At 37.5% G+C, this 18,805-nt stretch overlaps 1 protein-coding gene and 1 pseudogene across 2 annotated transcripts; one reads left to right on the forward strand and one right to left on the reverse strand.

Moving 5' to 3' along the window:
- The first annotated feature begins 340 nt into the window (after positions 1 to 340).
- Positions 341 to 7,807, forward strand: LOC104211325 (putative E3 ubiquitin-protein ligase RING1a). Of its 2 annotated transcripts, XM_009760369.2 has the most exons (11): positions 341 to 831; positions 974 to 1,013; positions 1,851 to 1,887; positions 1,971 to 2,043; positions 4,831 to 4,912; positions 5,014 to 5,134; positions 5,311 to 5,352; positions 6,057 to 6,590; positions 6,737 to 6,844; positions 7,202 to 7,408; positions 7,512 to 7,807. In XM_009760369.2, exons 1-11 carry the CDS (start codon positions 573 to 575, stop codon positions 7,545 to 7,547), a joined length of 1,539 nt encoding a protein of 512 aa, XP_009758671.1. In that variant the 5' UTR covers positions 341 to 572; the 3' UTR covers positions 7,548 to 7,807. The 2 variants fall into 2 exon arrangements, with proteins under 2 accessions (XP_009758671.1, XP_009758672.1); XM_009760370.2 differs by lacking the exon at positions 1,971 to 2,043 and having other exon boundaries at positions 1,851 to 1,909.
- Positions 7,808 to 8,077: 270 nt separating this feature from the next.
- Positions 8,078 to 13,737, reverse strand: LOC104211328 (protein TPX2-like; annotated as a pseudogene).
- Positions 13,738 to 18,805: the final 5,068 nt, after the last annotated feature.

Here is an 18,805-nt window from a genome sequence, read left to right on the forward strand (position 1 = left end):
AATCATTAATAAAAATTACAATCTTCTCGTGTGAACGCAATTTGTATCTAGACATTGTCGTTTCAAGTTAACTAAAAAGAACAAAAACAAGAGTGACGTGTAACACGTGTCCAGTTGTTTAACACGTGTAATATATTTTTTTTGAAAAACGTTGTAATTACTTTCAACATAATTCAAAACACACAAAATATAGATTTTCAACATCTGCCCTCCATTCAAAAAAAAAAAAATTAAAAGTAAAAAGAAAAATGAAGAAATAGTGTACAAAGTTGCAAACTTGTAAGAACATGTATATGTGAACAAAAGAGAGAATATATAGTCCTAAAAAGGAAAAGAAAAGGCAGCTGAAAATCTGTCATACCCCAGTCCACTCTTCTCTCCTCTTTCTCTTCTCTTCTACTCTTCTTCAGACCCCCTTTCTCTCTTTTTGCTACAAAGTGTAAAATTTATGCTTTCATTCAATTTAACTCTCTGCTTTATCTTCTTCCAATTCCAAACACCCAATAAAGCCAACACATTCTGAAACTTATAACCAAGCGGTGGCCAACAAATTTTCAATAACCAAAAAAAAAATGCCAGCCCAGAAACGCTATTTGTCGAATTATCAAGATGACAATAACAACAACGAAGACGATGATGAGAACTCTCCCCAGCATCAGCACCGCCGGCGGAAACATTCACGACGTGTTGCCGGCGAACAAACACGAGCTAATATGGAAGAGCAACAAGTAGATGAGCAGGAGGAAGAGGAAGATGAGCAAACTCAAGCCCAAGATAATGATGATGAGGATGAGGATGATCAAGAGGAAATTAACCAATCCTCTGAAGATGGTTACGTATCTAAATTCCAAATCTGTGTTTGCATTGCCTTTTTTTTACTGTTATGAATGTGTGTTTTTTACCGTGCATTAATGTTTTTGGTTATTCTGCGTTTGTTGTTTAATGATTTGTTTGGCTTGATTTTATGCTGCAGATTCTGAGGGAAGTGGCACTGACCCTGAAGCCTTTGATGAGTAATTCTCTGCATGTTTAATTTCGTGTTGCCTTTTACTTTTAAACTTGTTTGATTGTGATTTTTTACTTTAATTTTGGCTAAGTTTCTAATGCACTTGTGCTGCTTGATTTAATGCGCAAGACATTACTGCATGTGCCCTTCATTGGTTTATTATGTGGACTTCTAAAGGAAGACTTTTTCTATAAGTAGAGTACTGATTGTGAAGTTGGAAATGCTATTGCGGTATGGTTTTTAGCTGCAAAGAATCCATCTTTATAGCTTAATCACACTTATGTCTTACCTATTTTTTCAATTACATTTCTTGATGCTCTACTTTTGCATTTACTTGTATTCTCAATCTTTAGGTATCTGGATCCTGCCCCAAGTGTAAGAATTTGGGCTAAAACAGTAATTTTGTTCAAATGAACGTCTTTCAAATTTGAAAATGACTGTAAAGATTTACAGTATGTTTATAAGGATGTAATCATGTAGTGTCGTGCATGCTATTGCGGTATGCATGCCTGATCCAAATTATGCAGGCATTATTTTTCACCAATATAAAGTCACTACTTCTGTTGAATATGCAGGGAATACTATTGCCTTACTATAAGACTTGTGAGTATGAATTACATAATACTCAAATAGGTTGCCCTTTTGCATGCTGAACTGAAAGTTAAACTGTACAGATTGCAATCAGTCTTCTCCAGAGTATAGAACCTTATTTATCTTAATGATTATCAAGAGATAGCATATTTTCTATATTGTTTGCTTGGTAGAATGATCGGCATCTGCAGCATTTTCGTTTTCTGGGTATCTGATGTGGTTTTATAACTTCATAATCTTTGCCTGTCTGCAGATTGATTGCCGTGTCACGATCTGAGATTCGCACCAATGTACAATGTCCTATATGCTTAGGTACTCTTTGTTATTTTATTTTGTCATATTTGAATATTTACAGCTTCGAGTTTTTTGCTAGGATTTCGACGAGAGAAGTTTTTTCGCACAATTATTTCAAGTTCGTAAAGATGTAGAATGTCCAATATGCTTAGGTATATCTGCTTTCACATCATTCTATGTTTTTAATGTTCTATATTTTGGTTACCAGTCCAAAAAACGTTATGATATCTGTGATTTTTACCCTCTTTTTATAATGGCGGTGTCTGGACCGCTTCCGCGCACCTCGATTGTTCCACTGTGTGCCTGGTACTGTCCACCAGCACAGGTACTTGGGAAGAAATCACCTCGTATTTTTTTGCCTTGAACCCTGGTCTCCAAGGTTTGCACCCACTTATTGGCCGCTATGTGCAAATGGCATATTTGGGATTTGAACTTGTGACCTAATGCAACTTTTTGAACTCCCTTTACCACCACTAAAACATTTCCTTAAGGATTTTACCATTTCACTTTGCTTTTTACACATAAGTTTGTTTTTCAAAAGTTTGCTCCTCAAGATATCACTTTGTTTGTTTTCCTGCATCCCTACAAGGGGACTTTAGATGTTTGGTGCACCTCTGAAGTTTTTGGATGTTTGACTCTTTCTGTGGTATTAATAGCTGCACTTGGTTACACAATAAATTATCAGGAAGGGCTAACTTTTGCTGGTTGTCTTTTCAAGAAAACTATGCTTGTTTGTAGATCTAACATACTTCTACGCTTTTATTTGTTTCATTAACTACCTATTCCTTCAATTATATTAATGTTCTAAGATGTATTCCGATGTAATCACTATTATCATTTTATCACCGAAAACAGTCTCTCTTCTCTAGAATTGTAGATGTTGCGACTGCTTCCACTTCTACACAATTTTTTCATTAAGAAATACAAGTTCAAATATAAAGGTCGACTACGTGTTTTCAGAAAACAAATGCCACCATTGAAGTTGATTGTTTCAATTGGGATCTTTCCCATATCATTATTGCTTGGATCGATCCAGGACTAATGAAACACCATCATTCAGTTGAAGGCCTGTCTATCTGCATGTAATTCTTAGAACTGTCTGTTTAAAAAGAAATGACAAATATCTGAGTTATAAACTATTATAGGTAGTTGATGAAACTTGACAGGCATTGGGATATTTCTAATTATATGGTGATGCAGCAAATGATGTCTAAGCACCTGGAAGAAAAGGGATCAAAAGAAGACACCTTGAAATTTTTTCTTAGCGTCATAATATTTACCAGGCCAGTCATGTATAGTTGGGCAGTTTTTGTCACAGGCTAGAACTGTACTAATAATTCACATTTGATCCTCACGATTCTCGTTCCAGTTATTCTCAATGATCCAGTAACCATTGACATCTATTTGAGTCTGATACGAGCATAAACATTCTTGGATGAAATGTGTATTCTATTGTACTCAGTTGAAAAGGTCTTCAAGATGCTTTAATTGAGGTAAATTATATGTATGTTTAGCACCTGATTGAATTTAGGAGTGATCTGAATCCTCTATGGGCTTGCAGTAGTGATGTCAGAATTTTCTTTCTTTTGATTGTCCATGAGTAAAGAAAGTATCAACACTGATACTGTAGAATTTGGTGTGATACAAGCATAAGCTTGTGCTGGTGGCTCCTAAAGCCGCTTCTGCAACTGCATGTGCAGTCAAGGCAAAGTTAAGGATCACAAAAAAACGTAACGCTGGAAATGATACCCTCGTTAGATGTGAATTTATCTGCAAGGTGGAGCAAAAACTTGTTAGAGACTTGAAAGCTGTAGCTTCTATTTCCTTGTAATGACTAAGCAACTTCCAACACATGGCTGCTATTCCAATGACTTCATATTTGGTTAAAATCCTACTCCCTCCTCTCTCTTTCATTTCCCATTCTGTGATCAAACCTGGCAATGGCACCTGGGCATTGGATGTTTTGCTGAGACAGATGGAGTATGCCTTTTTGAAAAACTGCCACAAATCTACGATCTTTTTCCTTTTCTGGAAATGTTTTCAAGGTGTGACAGACTATAGTCTTACAGTTGTCAGAGACTTTAAACCTTTAGTTTAGACAAAGGGAATACTTGAAAAGACCATGATTTTACTCCTCTGAAGGGCGTGTAGAATATGAGGAAGTTCTGCTACATTAAAAACAAATCCAGGTTCTTCTCCCAAAAGGAATTCCTTCACTTTTCATTTAGATCTTTGACGAGAGAACTTCTCAATATGATCTTCTATCCTTTCTCCCCTGAGTTTTTCATGGTAACTTGTGCAATTGTCTTCCACCCCAGTTCTAAATCGGAGGGATAAACTCTTAAGTGCGTTTTCTTGTGCCTGATATTATCATAAAGTTGAACACTACTTGACCATTCAGCTGGTTCACCTGAGAAATCTCATTTTCTTATCCTTTCTATGTTTCCAGCTTTTGCATCATCTTGAACTTTCCAGATATGACTCGTTATCAGCAGTATCTTCAAAACTTACTTCTTTGTTTTATCTCCTCAAGCAGGGATTGTTAGTATTTTATGTTTTCTGCAAAATAATGGAAAAGGATAATTACCAAATACCTTCATAGGAAAAGGAAAACTAACAAACACAGGCTTCAGTTGGTTTACTTTTTTTCATCAAGATTTGCTGGTTACTCGTTGGACTTCGGCAACTTAACGAACAACTAAAATGACCATAATCTTCTCAATTACCATGCTGTATTCCTGGTATTACCTTTATATGCTATGAGGAGCCAATTGTTTTCCGGTTCTGGCTGTCTCTATGGTGCTCTACATATATCAATCACAGCTGCACTGAGGTTCCACTGCTTAATACTATTTTTGATTACTAATTTGCTATGTGTTGATTGAAGACTACAGAGTCCAATAGTTTTTTATCATTGGGTGTCTGCACTGCATGCACAGGTATTATCAAGAGAACTCGGGTTGTGATGGGATGCCAACACCGTTTTTGCAGAGAATGCATAGATAAATCAATGAGACTGGGGTATGCAATGCAATAAATCAGTTTTGTGATTCGACTAGTCATTAGAAGCCAAGAATACCTGATGACTATTGTGGGTTTATCTTGTAATCGCCCTTTTACAGGAATAATGAATGCCCTGCTTGCCGCATACATTGTGCTAGTCGACGGTCACTGAGAGATGACCCTGGATTTGATACCTTAATTGAGGCAATATATCCAGACGTTGAGAAGTACGAAGAGGAGGTATTTCCTTAATTAATATTGTGCAACTTAATGAATCCCCTCCCCCGCCTTTAAAATGAAAAAAAGAAGGGGCACTATGAGAAAAAGAAGAAATACAAAACCACTATAGGCCTCTATTCCTTTCCTCTTCCTTTAGATGAAACTTGTCTGCTAGTTTGTGGAATACCTTGTTTCAGGAGCTTGTCTTTCTTGAAGAGGAACGGGCACTCAATGAACAGGTCAGTTAAAGAAGCAACTGAAATCCTCATTCTTGAATGGGCATGCATTTGTTTGCATGTTTGTGGTTCTTGTTTTTGGTGTATCCTCTTTTCTTTACTGTGTGCATATATCTCAACGTTGTTACTGGAATAGAACACACATAAAGGTGATCTATGCATATTTATTACAGGTCCATGCATGTTGAAGATAGTTGTTATGAATTAACAGAACTGAATCTGTTGACGATGTTTTCTTTGTAATGTAATAGATTCTGTTTTTCCCCCTTATAACTGAGATCTAAAAGATGTCATTCTATAAAGAATTACTTTGGAAACTGAGACTCCTACTATGTCTAAATCACATGCTGTGTTCTCAGAAAATGAAGATCTCAATGTGTCCGTCTGAGCTCGCTGGTATCTCACTCCAAGTGTCCTATTGACGCACTTGTTAATCCATCTTTTAAAAGGCTATGTTCTTGTATTTGAGGATCTGAGAATGAAGAAAGACTATTCTACCATTGTTTGCGAAACACGTGTTTTTTGGGTGTGATAATATGCCTATCCAATAGGCCAATTTACTTTTATGATTTATCTAGTAGATTATACTTTACCGTGGACGTAAACTTTAACTAAAATGGACATAGAGCTAAATTTGGCTTTCCTTTCTGATTGACACTTCGCTATATCCTTTCTGATTGATACATGCCTTGTGTTTTATTGGACAGATTCAAGCATCCATTGCCCAAATTTCTCAACGCCAATCTGAAGCACTAATTAAGAGGCGCAAAGTTGGTAAAGACATAGCTGCTTCCTCTGCACAAAGAACACCTCGCAACTATCACAATGCTTATTCGAGAAGAAGAAGAAACAGTCAGGGGGCTGAACCTGAGCGATCTGATCCAAATGAGAGTGAAAATGATGATCATGACAGGAATAAAGATTCACCTCCCAAGGATGAGCGTGGAACACAAACCAAGTTCAGGAAGCGCCGGAGGCGCAAAGGAGCTCTGGCAACCCCGACTTCTCCTTCAGCTGCCAGTCCAGACGGTGGACACATTGAAACTGCAGCAGAACTACCCAGAGAAACCGTAGGTAATTCTACTGGACCTGCACTGAAGCCTGAAACACTTACTTGGGGAAGAGGTGGTGTCCGAAGTCACAGTCGACATGGCAGTGCAAGCGGTAGCAGAAATGCTCGTAACACTCGAATATCAAAGTTAGTTGATTATCTTGAAAGTGTCCGAACAAATGATGGTGAGGTATTATAAGATTCTCTACATCCTTGTTCATCTGATTCATGAATGATATTATCCTAGCTTCTCTTATAACATCTCAAATGAGCATGAGCTATGTCTGGTTCTTTCTCAATGGTCACTTGTCCATAATTACTGTTCTTATTTTGCAGTTAAATATCCATCTTGAGCTTATTCCATTGGACAAACAAACAACACCAAGTCTGAAAAAGCCCCATCTCTGCTGCAGGCCAAGTACATCAGTTGAACACCTCTACGAAGTAAGAATTCCTTTACATCATACTGTATTAAGAAGAAGAAAATTTCCTTTCTAGTATGCTTGTCAAAAATAGATATGAAACATAATCATCTGGAATCCTCAGTGACCTAAAACATGAAATTCTCTATAGTAGATGCAAGACAAATTCGACCATTTTGTGCTGCATTATCTTATTCCTGATCACAAGGAAAGGCACTTCTGATTCTGCTATAATGTCTCAATGCTGATGATACATGTTTGTTGTTCAAGGATTATGCCTAAATATTTTCAGAAAGGATTTGCTTCCGTAGTACTTGCAGGTCATTTATTTTTCCGTTTTCCCTCAATAACCATTTTGGTAATGATACTCTGAATGCAGTTTGTTGCTCAGGATATAAAATCACAAGTAAAAGATGTTGAATTACTGGCAGTAAAGGACAATACCACTGTTAACCATTCAACCTTAATGGATGCATCAAATATGCTAGCCCGAGTGGTCAGTGGGTCCAATGTTACTCTGCAAAGCTTGGAAAGGCAAGAAACTTTGGAAGGAATTAATTCAAGTTGCCCATTAAATAAGAATCTGGTGAGTTGGAATTACAAATGAGGAATCAAGTCCAATTATTTTATCTTATAATAAACTTTATGAGGTCCATTAGATTTGAACAACCTTTTCTCTGTGGTTTCAGATCCTTGCTTACGTGCAAAATAATTCTGAGGTATGACATTATATTCAGCTGATATGTGAGTTCCTTGAGTTGGCTTTGTAGAAGGACGAGTGCAGAGGAGAAAAGAAGATAGCGGTGTATTTAAGAATTTCTTTTAGTTTTCCCTGAACAGCAATAGTCTGATTCTGCAGAATATAATCCTTCTTGTATAATAAATTCTGTGTTTTTTTTCCTTTTTTCCTTTTACTCACCAGCATTGAGATTTTGTTTGATCTCCTTATAGAGTGACGGTAATTTATTCCAAGGAGATTCCGACTTGATATATCTTCAATTATGCATGAACACCAATTCACGAAAACAGACACTAGCAGATTTGTCCTTTTTCCCTCTTCCCATTTTTTCCAAAGTGTACATTGGTACAAACCACTATACAAGAAAGATTATATTTAGTCAAGGAGATTCCGACTTGATATTATTTTCATGAACATTTTCCAACTCTTTCCATTTTTTCCCAGGATATGGGTTTTAAAACTCTTACTTCCCGCTTCCTCCTCTTTCTTATTTGATGTTAATACCAAACAGATGAATGAAAAGGGAAAATAGCATGGCTATTGCTAATATATAAAAACTATTTGGTATGTATATTCAATTCACAATGAAATAAAATCTGCTAACGAACATATATTTCGAAGAATTCATTATATACCAAAAAAGGCACATCTTTTACAGACAAACACAGTACTGGTTCCAGCCATTTGGTAGCATTGTCCCTCATCTCTCCATGGGGTTCAAGGATTCTTGAACAATTCATCCCCAGTTTTTGAATCATTAAACGTTTTTGACCTCACTGGGGACATCTTTCTCCTTCATTGTCTTTCTAAGAATTTATAAGTTCACCTCATCCGGGAGGCAGCACTAGGAACTGCTGCTGCATAAGGACACGCCATTTTTCTCCTTTCTTGCCTCTTTCTTGGGTGATCTTGGTTTTGTCACTGCTCTGGAAGACCTGTGAATACGCGTGCAAAAAAAAGGTTCAGTAGTTGTTCCATATGTAAAAAAGGAAAAAAGAACCCGGTAGAAATTAAAAATAAAATAAAAAGAACATGACTAAAGGTCTTGCAGCAGGATTTTACATACTTCTCTGGGAGGAAAGGATTATCAAATCTAGGCACAGATCTTGCATGAGGCACCAAAATTTTCCGTAATTGTTTCAAGGCCTTCTCCTCCTCCATCTAACCAAATTCAAGTAAAAATTAGTCTAAAGCACATCGTTATAGTAGCTCGAAATAACACCATGAAGATGCATACCAGTCTAGCAGCTTCTGCCTCCTCCCTATATCTTTGATACATTTGTTCTTTCCCTTAATCTGCAAACCAACTTATAACATGAGTGCTATAGGCTTAGTTCCCCGAGAAAGTTACATGCAACTGTAAAAAGTGTTACCTTCTTGTCAAACTCAGCTCTATCAACAGCACGGTAGATTAAATTCCTGTACTTGAGTTAGTGGTTTACGTTCTTTCTCAGGAACTGGAATTGGATCCCTACACATTTTAAAGGGTGGTAAAAGCATTATTCATCTTTCAGATTCACTAGGAAAATAGATAGTAGATAATGATTCATTCTTTGAGGTCTTACTCGATCAAGACTGGCTGCGCTCTAAAAGTCCTCATCTTTGCTTCTTCCTTCTCCAATCTTTGTCGTTCTTCCAATTCCCTCTGCATCTCCCTCTCATGCCTGAGCAGACTCTCCAGTTGGAAAGGTTCTGGTTTTGTACAATGCTTTGGTTCTGGTTTTGGTGGAATCTGGCAATAAAAAATATAAGATAATGAGTGCACATAAGTTTGGATGTTACAATAGTTGGTGTTTACATACCACAGGGTAATCAGTTGTGTAAGGATATGGAATTGCTTTGGGAAGTCTTGACCTCTCTTCTTCAATCTGTTTCTGTAGAAGTTCAGTGAACAGTTTCCTCTCTTTCTCTGCTCCTCTTTCCTGGATTCAAGAAAAAAGCCAAGCCATGAGGAGCTATGTCATTTAGATAAGAAGAAACAAAAACAAGGACATAAAGAAAAATTGCATACCTCTGTATAGAGATGAAAAGGATTTGGTCTGGTGTTTCTGGGTATAGTTTGTTCAATTCTAGGTTCAGAGTTCAGAGAAAGCTGAAAAATTGGGAAAGTACAGTGAGAAAAATGTTAAAGTAGAAGGGGCCTAAAGGTATTTCTAATGATAGAAGTACAGTAAGGAGGATGATATTCTGATGGAACCTTATCAAACAGAACAGCAACGTTAGCAGGAGGCGGAATCCTTTCATCTGTGGCAAAATGAAATTCTTGAGGCACCGTCACCCGCTTCTTTGTGATGCCACCCTGCTTCTTTGTGATGCAGAACATTCCCAAGTCTCCTTTACTTTCAAAGATCTGCAATTTGAAAAAGTCAGCAACACATGAACCAATTTTGACAACTAGTAGTAATAATTAATAGTAGTCCAGAAGGTAGAAGCTTCTGGGGTTGTTTTACCTTCTTATTCAAAGGCCTAGCCTTGAACTTCGGAATTTTTTCGAGTTCTTCTTTTTCATTTTTGGTAATGGTGGTAGAGCTGGAGCTTCGAAGAGCTGTTCCCAAATGTACAAAAGAAGAAAGCGAGATAAGATCAATATGAAATATTCAGAAAGCTAGTGGCGGCAAAACTATCTATAGTACCTTTTTGTTCAATGGACGAGCCTTAAACTTGGGAATTTTGGCCATCATTTCTTCCTCAAGCTCAGCTGAACTCTTGACTGTAGTTGGACGGACACGTTGTGCTGTCTCAAATTCTGGTTCTTTTGGGGCAGTCAATGTAAGTTTAGGCTTCCTCTGCATCAATCATCCTTGGTGATGAGTATGATAATTTAGAAGAGATCTAATGGAAAAAAGGAAGTAGTCGATATCAAGTAAAGGCTTCAGTGAGTTACATGCGGAGTGGAACTACTTATGCACGACAGTGACATCTCCCTTGTGCTGGACTGAAACTTCTTCATCATTTCTGCTGTGGAAATAAATGGTGGTACTGGTTCTCGGGCATATATCTTAGACAGTATGAACCTCTAAGTCAGATTCTGAATATTCCAATAATCATATATATTTATCAAATGAAAGATAAAGAACATGTTGTCGATTCAGTAGAAGAGAAGGTGGTGCAACTAGCTCCAGGCCGTGTTTTGTGCGGCAAATTTTGCGGTTTGACATTCAGAATCTATCGATTCAGTAGGACAAGATTGCTTGAGGTCAGATAAAAAAAGCTTTAAATATTCTTCATTATCCAGAGAACATAAAGGATAGATAAACTAACTGTCTGGCTTTTCCACTTTCTAGTTTTTGTCTCTTTATAGCTTGATTTTCTTGCCCAAAATTGGGCGTTCCAACAGCACTTTTCATGATTGCTTGCCTGCGCAGCAAATGAAGTTCACCGAATCTATCAGACCAGAATAACTTAGGGAGAGCGGGAAGGGGAAAGAACAAGGATAGGATAAAAATCGAAGTGCCAAGAAACTACTATAGCACATCACTTACTTTCTCATGCTGGAAGGAGCAGTGCTCATCACTTGCGACAATTGTGGTGTAGTTTTGGACTTCAATGCTGAAGGATTTCTAAGCATGCTTGCAATCTTTTTAGCTGTCTTCTGCTTGTTGGACTCAGTCTTCCTGGGGTCTATCCTCTTAGACATTGTAGGTGGTGGTCCCGGGGTGCAAATTTCTGTACAAGAAGGTACAGAAATTGTCCTAGCAGCTGAAATTGTCCACGGAATGGGCAAAGAACTAAAGCGACAAATCGAAAAGCCAAGCTAAAGTATAACTAACCTTGACTAGTTGGATGTTTCTCAACAGATTCCTGTTAGATTATAATAGATACAATCAGATACAGAGGCTGAAATAGGAAATGTTCACCATAGGATATTGGGAAGACTGCCATTAACCTCTTCCTTAACCTCAGAAGACAAAACCTCAGCTGCAGGCCTGTTTTTCTTTGGTGTCTCCTCTTCCAAAATCTTAGAAGACGTAAGCTCCGCTGCAGGTCTGTTTCAGACAGACCCATCAGTGCATTGAAAAGTGTAAGAACATGATGGTTAAATGATAGTAAAATGAATTGGCATTATATTATCTGAATCATAAGTCCTTTTGCACTATAAAGACCTTGAATTACTCTGCAACTACTCGCCTTCAGTAAAATCACATGGGATCTCAAGTTGTACTGATCTGGTGGCCTTGATTCTTGGCATACAAGCTGCAAAATTCAACGAATAGGTAAACAAACATCAACTTCCATTTCAAATTGGTATCCTCATGATAGAACTGTGCTCATTACCAATCTACATCCAATGTATAGACTAGGGGTGTCAATGGTTCGGTTCGGCCGGTTATTTTATAACATTTGTACCATACCAATTTTTCGGTTATTCTATTATGTAAAACCAAAATTAGATTTTCCGAAACCATCCCAATCATGTCGGTTTCTCTTCGGTATCGGTACGGCTCGGTTAATTTTCGGTAATTTTTTTGATTGTCATGTAAAACTCACTAGTAGAAGTAGAATGCAATAACATACGTACTTTTATAGGACTTAGCAAAGCTCTTTACATATTTTTATAATTTAAAAGGTGATGAATTAAGAAAACATGAAAGATGGCTAGTGTATAGATCCATCAACTACTCTACAACTACGTACATAAAAGAAACTAAGCAAATACAATAAAAATATAAATTACACGAGTAGAAAGATATTAACCAAGCTAGCACTCAAGAATAACGTTTATAGAAGATTAAATATTCAAAAAGAAAAATCCAAATCATACGAAATGAAACATATTCAATACATTGTAATTTGCTACTCATAATCGCTACAATACCTTGTGTCTTGCTAGTGAATATGCTGGAAATAATTTAGTTTTAATAGGAATAGCATAATAGGTTTGGAAATTAATATTTTGAGTTTAATTACTTGTTAGCTTATAATTATTTCATAATTTCAAGGCCCAAGAAAAAATCCAGTGCTTTATTATTTTTAAACTTAATATATAAATATATTTTTTATATTTTAAATTTATTCGGTACGGTTCGGTATTTTTCGGTTTATTTTCATAAAATAAAAACCTACCTTAATTATTGGTACAGTTATAGATTTAGATAAAAACCTACGGTTTTATTAAAAGAAACCTAAAATCGGTTCGGTACGGTACGATTCGATCGGTTTAATCGGTTTCTAAATATCCATTGACACTCCTAGTATAGACAATGACGCAACACATCTAATAGTATTGCCGGATCTATAAAAGGGAATCAAATTGGGGAAATTGAATTGCCAAAAAAAAAGTCCAGCTTGAAGGTTAGGCATTCCTAAAAATGACCTTGAAATAATGCCCTAAAGGCAAAATGTTTCACAGTCAGTCTCAATTTTGTTCTGCACCAGGATGCATTAGGTCCATATTTATCAATAATTTCAAGGTTGACCCCAACTAGTTTGGGACTGAGGCCTAATTGATTAATGAATTGGTATTACAAGCATATCTATCTGCTCTTTAGTTCACTGTATTCAGTGACTAAATCTAGTTTCCAAAAATCTCAAAAGTTTAAACTAAAGTGATATACAGGTATGAAATGGAACTGTAAAAGCACTACTCCGACTTGTAAAATAACTATGATAAAGAATTAAGACTTGGTATGTTAAACAATCTATACAAAAATCAAACAAACAGTACCCTAAGTTTTTGAGGAAACTGAAAGGAGAGAAACATAAGAGAAGGGGCATAGCTGATTGTACTTTCAAACCAAAGCTCAGCCTTGCACATGTCCTCGACCGTCTCTCCATTAATGAAATCGTAGAATCGCGGCGCTGAGAACTAGTAAATTTCATCAATTATAAATGAATTAGGATCGTCTTTTGCGTCCGCCATTTCTCCGCGCCTGTGAAGTTTGAGGAATGAAAGAAAAAGAATGAAGAGTATTCTCTGTCTAGTTTTGATGTTCTGGAAATAGAAGATTTTCTTTCTGTGGGAGTGAAGGGGTATTAAACAACGGTCGAATTTCTATTGAACTTGTTGACCGTTACTATAACGGCTATAAACCATGTGACCAACTCCATGGAAGGAACGCTGTCATTTTGGCTTCATGATATGAACAGATGCTAAACTTTTTTTCTTTTTCATTTGCAGATGCTAACCAAAATTAAACGGAAATAATCTCCATTTTCGACTTTTTACCTTTTTTCTGTTTGTGGTCGGTTCCAACTCTAACAGTTCCTAGAATATTCTTTTGCAACATTAGTTATAAATTGAAGTTTACATGTAATAAGCTTTACAATTGACTTACTCTTTCTATTATGATATTTTAAATTTAACTAATATTCATCATGGTTTTTTTTATACTACTAGGTCACATTCACCTATTGTATTAGGTAATCTATTTTATTTTTAATATTATCACATTTTATGGATTGTAATATTTTTTTGGTGACTTGCACAATAAAAAATTACGTTACGTTGATAGTTGATGGCAGGCTATAAACTCACGTTACGTTTGTATTTTTCACTTAAATTATTGTACTTTCATCATGTTTGCGCTTAAATACAAGTGTTTGCACTTATTACATGATATTTGGCTGTGCAAGATGTGACTTCGGGTTGAGAAGCCTTTTTGGAGCTTAAACAGATGAATTGAGCCTCCGATTTCTGAGCAGATGTACAAAGAATTAAAATCAGGATCTCATTCGAAGACGAAGTTTGCTGAAGGCGATATGGATACAGAATGAGAAATGGACGAAACCAAGAAAAAATGGGCTGAAAATAAAGTGAAGGGGCTGCGCGGCGGCACAACTCGAGGCGTCAGCATGCTTGGAAGGCAACATGTGAAGGAGCGATGGTCCTGATTCGCCCCCATACTCCAAGGTGCACTGCAGCACATGTCCGCTGCGGGAAACTCAAGTCAGGGCTATTTTTATAATTCTTTGGGTATTCCCTTGTGCAGGTGTAATACCCCTTATTAAAATAAGAGCATTTACCTAATTACTATAAAAGCAAATTAAAAAAATAAAAATAAAAGTACAAGTGGGCCTTAGCCCATCAGAAACGTAAATAGCATTAGGGGTAAGGAAATAGGTTAAAGAGATTTGGGGAAAAAATTTTAACCAACCACTTTTGGAGACCAAAAAAATTAATGTGAGACTGATGCCTCTCTTTCGAGTGAAGGAACACGGGGAGTACTCAACCCAGATTCATACAAAGGACGGAAAAAAAATTATAAAGAAAGAAAAGAACAATAGAAAGAAAGAAGGGAAGAACTAAAGATTTAAAAAGCTATGAAGATCATCTTTTCAAGAAGGTTTCACAAGCCTTCTCTGGCAATTAGAGGAGACGTGATTAGAGGGAGTTTGAAAAAGGAATTTTGGCAGCAAGATCGTAAGAATAAAGAAAAAAGGGAAATTCTTGGCTCTTCTTCAATAACGCCTCACGTAGGGGAACAAATATATAGAGAACCAAAATTTGAAAGGTAGTTCTCTAACTCATGACCATGAATTTGACTTTTATATAATATGGGTAAGCAAAATTATGGATTAGTTGAATTTCTCATAGCACAGATAAATAAAATTTGATGAATTGATTTTCAAATATGAACCTTAGAGGGTTTAATATTCTAATCTAGTTATGAATTAGCATGCAAAAAGTAATTAACACGAGGTCGATATGATGTGATTATAGATTGATTGAAAGGAGTCTCATGGACTACTCGAGGTGGCAGACATGGTATTTAAACATGAGTACTGTGAATAGTAATCTTACCGCAATTTGTGTTTTCATAACCTGCATGGTTTATACCTTATTTTGAAAATAAAATGTGTTACCGAATATTTGAAAATTGCATGTGGGATAAGTCTTTTAATTGATATGGTATCGAACAGTTTACTTGAGATGTTTACCAATTAATCTAAACATTTTTACCGTTACTAGATATGTTTTACCATTACTTAAGATTTTACAATTATTTGAATTATTCTCACTACTACTAGACATATTTTACTGTTACTTGAGACATGATTATCGTTACTGAAATAAAATTACAAGATTTGATAAGAAATAATATGCCCTTTATTATTTTAAAAATGCTTTTGTACGAGTATTTACTGTTTACAAGAAAGAGTATAAATGGGAGGAGACTTTGAAGGATCCCGTAGCTAACGGTGGGTTTGTTAGACCTGGTGCACCTTGTATTTACCGATTACCGAGTACAATTATAGCCCTCGCTAGTGGGAAGGTAGAACTAGCATACAGTTACAGTTTTCCCTCGAGTAGGGACCTACCGTTAAAGTTGACTCCTTTTACGAAGGGGTCCACATAGTGATACAGATTACATGATCCTTTCTTGGAAACCTCCCAAACATAAAGAATTGATATGACACAGTGCTTACCGAGTTTATTACCGAATTGTTAAATTAATTTTTTTGTTACATGAAACACATGGTGAGAGTGATTATTGTTTATTATCTATGAAAAAGGGCATTTATTCATGATATTTTCTGATTACTACACAAACATGTTTTCTAACTTATCCCCTATTAAAAACGGTTGTGGTTAAATATTATTACTCACTGAGCTAGCGACTCACTCCCCGCTATTATTTTTACAGAGACAGCAGTAGACGCAGGCGAGGATTCCGTTAATTAGAGTACACGAGTTGACAGTTCCTGGTGAGCCTCGCATTTACTCGCGTGGGCAAAGATTGTTATTTATTTGTTATAGTCTCTTTCTTGAAACTCTTAGAGTCGCTCTATAGTCATTGTCATGAGTGTCATAAGTATTCTTTTATTGATATAGACTTGTGACTCGTATTAGACTTTCCTATCGTATACTTGGAGATGAAGTTAGTATTATTATGTTGGAAATACTTCGTGGATGAGGATTATAACTTGTTTGGTCGATATAGGTTGGTTGTGTTGTTGATTTCTACGACAGATTTATTTTTGGATAGTCCTAAAACAGGGGAAACTCTATCCAATTTTCTGTAAATTACCGATGAGGCTTACTTGGGGGCACTTGCTCCTGAGCGCCGGTCATGATCTTAAATTGGGTCGTGACAAAAGTTGGTATCAGAGCCCTAGGTTATTCATGTGACTAATGGAGCACACGTCGGTAGTAGAATCTCAATTATGGTTATGTAGCCGACCATTCCCATAATCGTGATTCTACGAGGGCGTGATAGGATATGTCTTGTCTTTCTTTCTTATGAATGTACTTGTGTAGCGATTAGGGTCAAATAACTGAATCTGTAACCGTTTATCCTGTTCTTATATGGCTTGGACCATTCACCAAATAGAATTTGGCTATAGGTTTCGAGATATCAAATGTTGCCAATGCATAGGCAATCATCTCCCAGCAAATGAATGCGACAAAGGTAGAATACAATGCCAATAAAAGGTCCATTGTGTTACTAATGGGGAGCTTTCATACCGGTAAGATGTGTAATAGAGTCCATTCCGACAAATTTGTATCGGTCCATTACTATAGCAATAGAAGATTACAAAGATACTTACCTCCATGAAAAAGGAAGATTAAGACCTTGATGTATATAATGGATAGACATCAGTATGTAGGGGCCTTGCTCAGGTGGCTTCAACTACTATGGCTGCAGCTACTTCTCAGGTTGGGGGAGGCACTCAGACTCCCGTCGCCCGCACACCTGAGCAGGTAGTTCAGGGACTTCAAACACCGGGGGCACCTCCAGCCCAACCGGTTGTAGCTGCTCAGGACTATGTAGCTCCTGTGATGCCAGAGGACGAGCAACGCAGATTGGAGAGGTTTGGGAGACTCCAGCTTCCGTCATTTAGTGTTACTAAGAGTGAGGATGCATAGGGTTCTTAGACAAGTGTCAGAGGATATTTCGGACTGCGGGTATTCTGGAGACTAGTGGGGTCTCATTCACCACTTTTTAGTTTTCTGGGGCTGCACTTAATTGGTGGGAGGCTTACGATAGACGTAGGCTGGTTGGCGCAGTACCCCTTTCTTGGTAGTAGTTCTCCACTCTCTTTCTAGAGAAGTTTGTACCTAAGTCCCGCCGAGAGGAGCTGCGCAGGCAGTTTGAGTAGCTTTGTCAGGGTGAGATGTCTGTTACACAGTACGAGATGCAGTTCTCCGAGTTGGCTCGTCATCCAGTCTGGTTGGTTTCCACAGACCGAGAGAGGATCAAGAGGTTTGTAGATGGTCTCGGTTTTCAGCTTCGATTGCTTATGACTAGGGAGAGAGTATTTGGTGCTACCTTCGATGAGGTCGTTGACATTGCTCGACAAATTCAGATGGTTCGAGGTCAGGAGAGGGCTGAGAGGGAGGCTAAGAGGCCTCGTAGTCAGGGTGGTTTCAGTGGTTCTCCTAAGGGAGGTCAGTTTTAGCGGGGCCAGTTTCTGCAAGGTCAGTCATCATTCAGTGCATTGGCAGCGCAGGGTTTTCATCTTGCCTCGTCCACTCAAGTATCATCAGGTAATTCTTTTGGACATCAGGAGCACCAGTTTCGCCAGAGGAAAGGTTGTTTCGAGTGCAAGGATTTTGGTCACATTGCGAGATATTGCCCTAGGCTATTGGGTGGGACTCCACAGCGAAGTCCTTGGCTGACGGCACCAGCACCAATTCCTCCACCACCCGCCCAGCCAGCTAGGGGTGGAGTTCAGCCAGCTAAGAGTGGAGCCTAGTCAGCTATGGGTCGCCCGAGAGGGGGAGGCAGATCAGGGGGTGGTCAGGCCCGTTTCTATGCTATTCCAGCAAGGCCAGATGTTATTGCTTCAGATGTTGTGGTTTCAGGTGTGTTTTTTAGACTTATTCGAGGACGAACGCTTGTTTAAGTGGGGGAGAATGTAATAATCCGAAATATTTTTTTATATACTTATTAACTTTTAGAGGAGAATTAAATTAGTTTGTAGATATCGGATCGAATATTAAGAAAATGAGAGGGAATTGGTTATGATGATATATAAAATGCTAGGGGATAATATTTTAATTTACTTATTTAGTTGACTTAGGTTGGTTGTGCTAATAATAAAATAGGAGGCAAGTGGACCAAGCCACCTTTTAATAACTTCACGTCCAAAGCCTCTCCAAAGTGGGAATAGATGAACTGCTAGGGTATTAACTTTAAAAAAAAATAGATAAATAGCAGGTTTTAGTCTTGGAGATTTGGCGACAACACTTTTGAGAAAAAGGGCTAAGACGCTTTAGCATTGGGAGAAAAACTACGTGAACTAGGGACGTTGGTTTGCTCAGGCATTACAAGATTTCAGTGTATTTTTGTTCAGTTAGTT

The sequence above is a fragment of the Nicotiana sylvestris genome, chromosome 7 (assembly GCF_000393655.2).
Source record: "Nicotiana sylvestris chromosome 7, ASM39365v2, whole genome shotgun sequence".
NCBI lineage: Eukaryota > Viridiplantae > Streptophyta > Magnoliopsida > Solanales > Solanaceae > Nicotiana > Nicotiana sylvestris.

Bases quoted from the DNA above. Each gene is read 5' to 3' on its own strand.
- LOC104211325 (XM_009760369.2), top strand. From the start codon at position 573: ATGCCAGCCCAGAAACGCTATTTGTCGAATTATCAAGATGACAATAAC. The intron at 4,913-5,013 runs GTATGCAATGCA...GCCCTTTTACAG, and splicing joins GATAAATCAATGAGACTGGG to GAATAATGAATGCCCTGCTT. The intron at 5,353-6,056 runs GTCAGTTAAAGA...TTTATTGGACAG, and splicing joins AACGGGCACTCAATGAACAG to ATTCAAGCATCCATTGCCCA.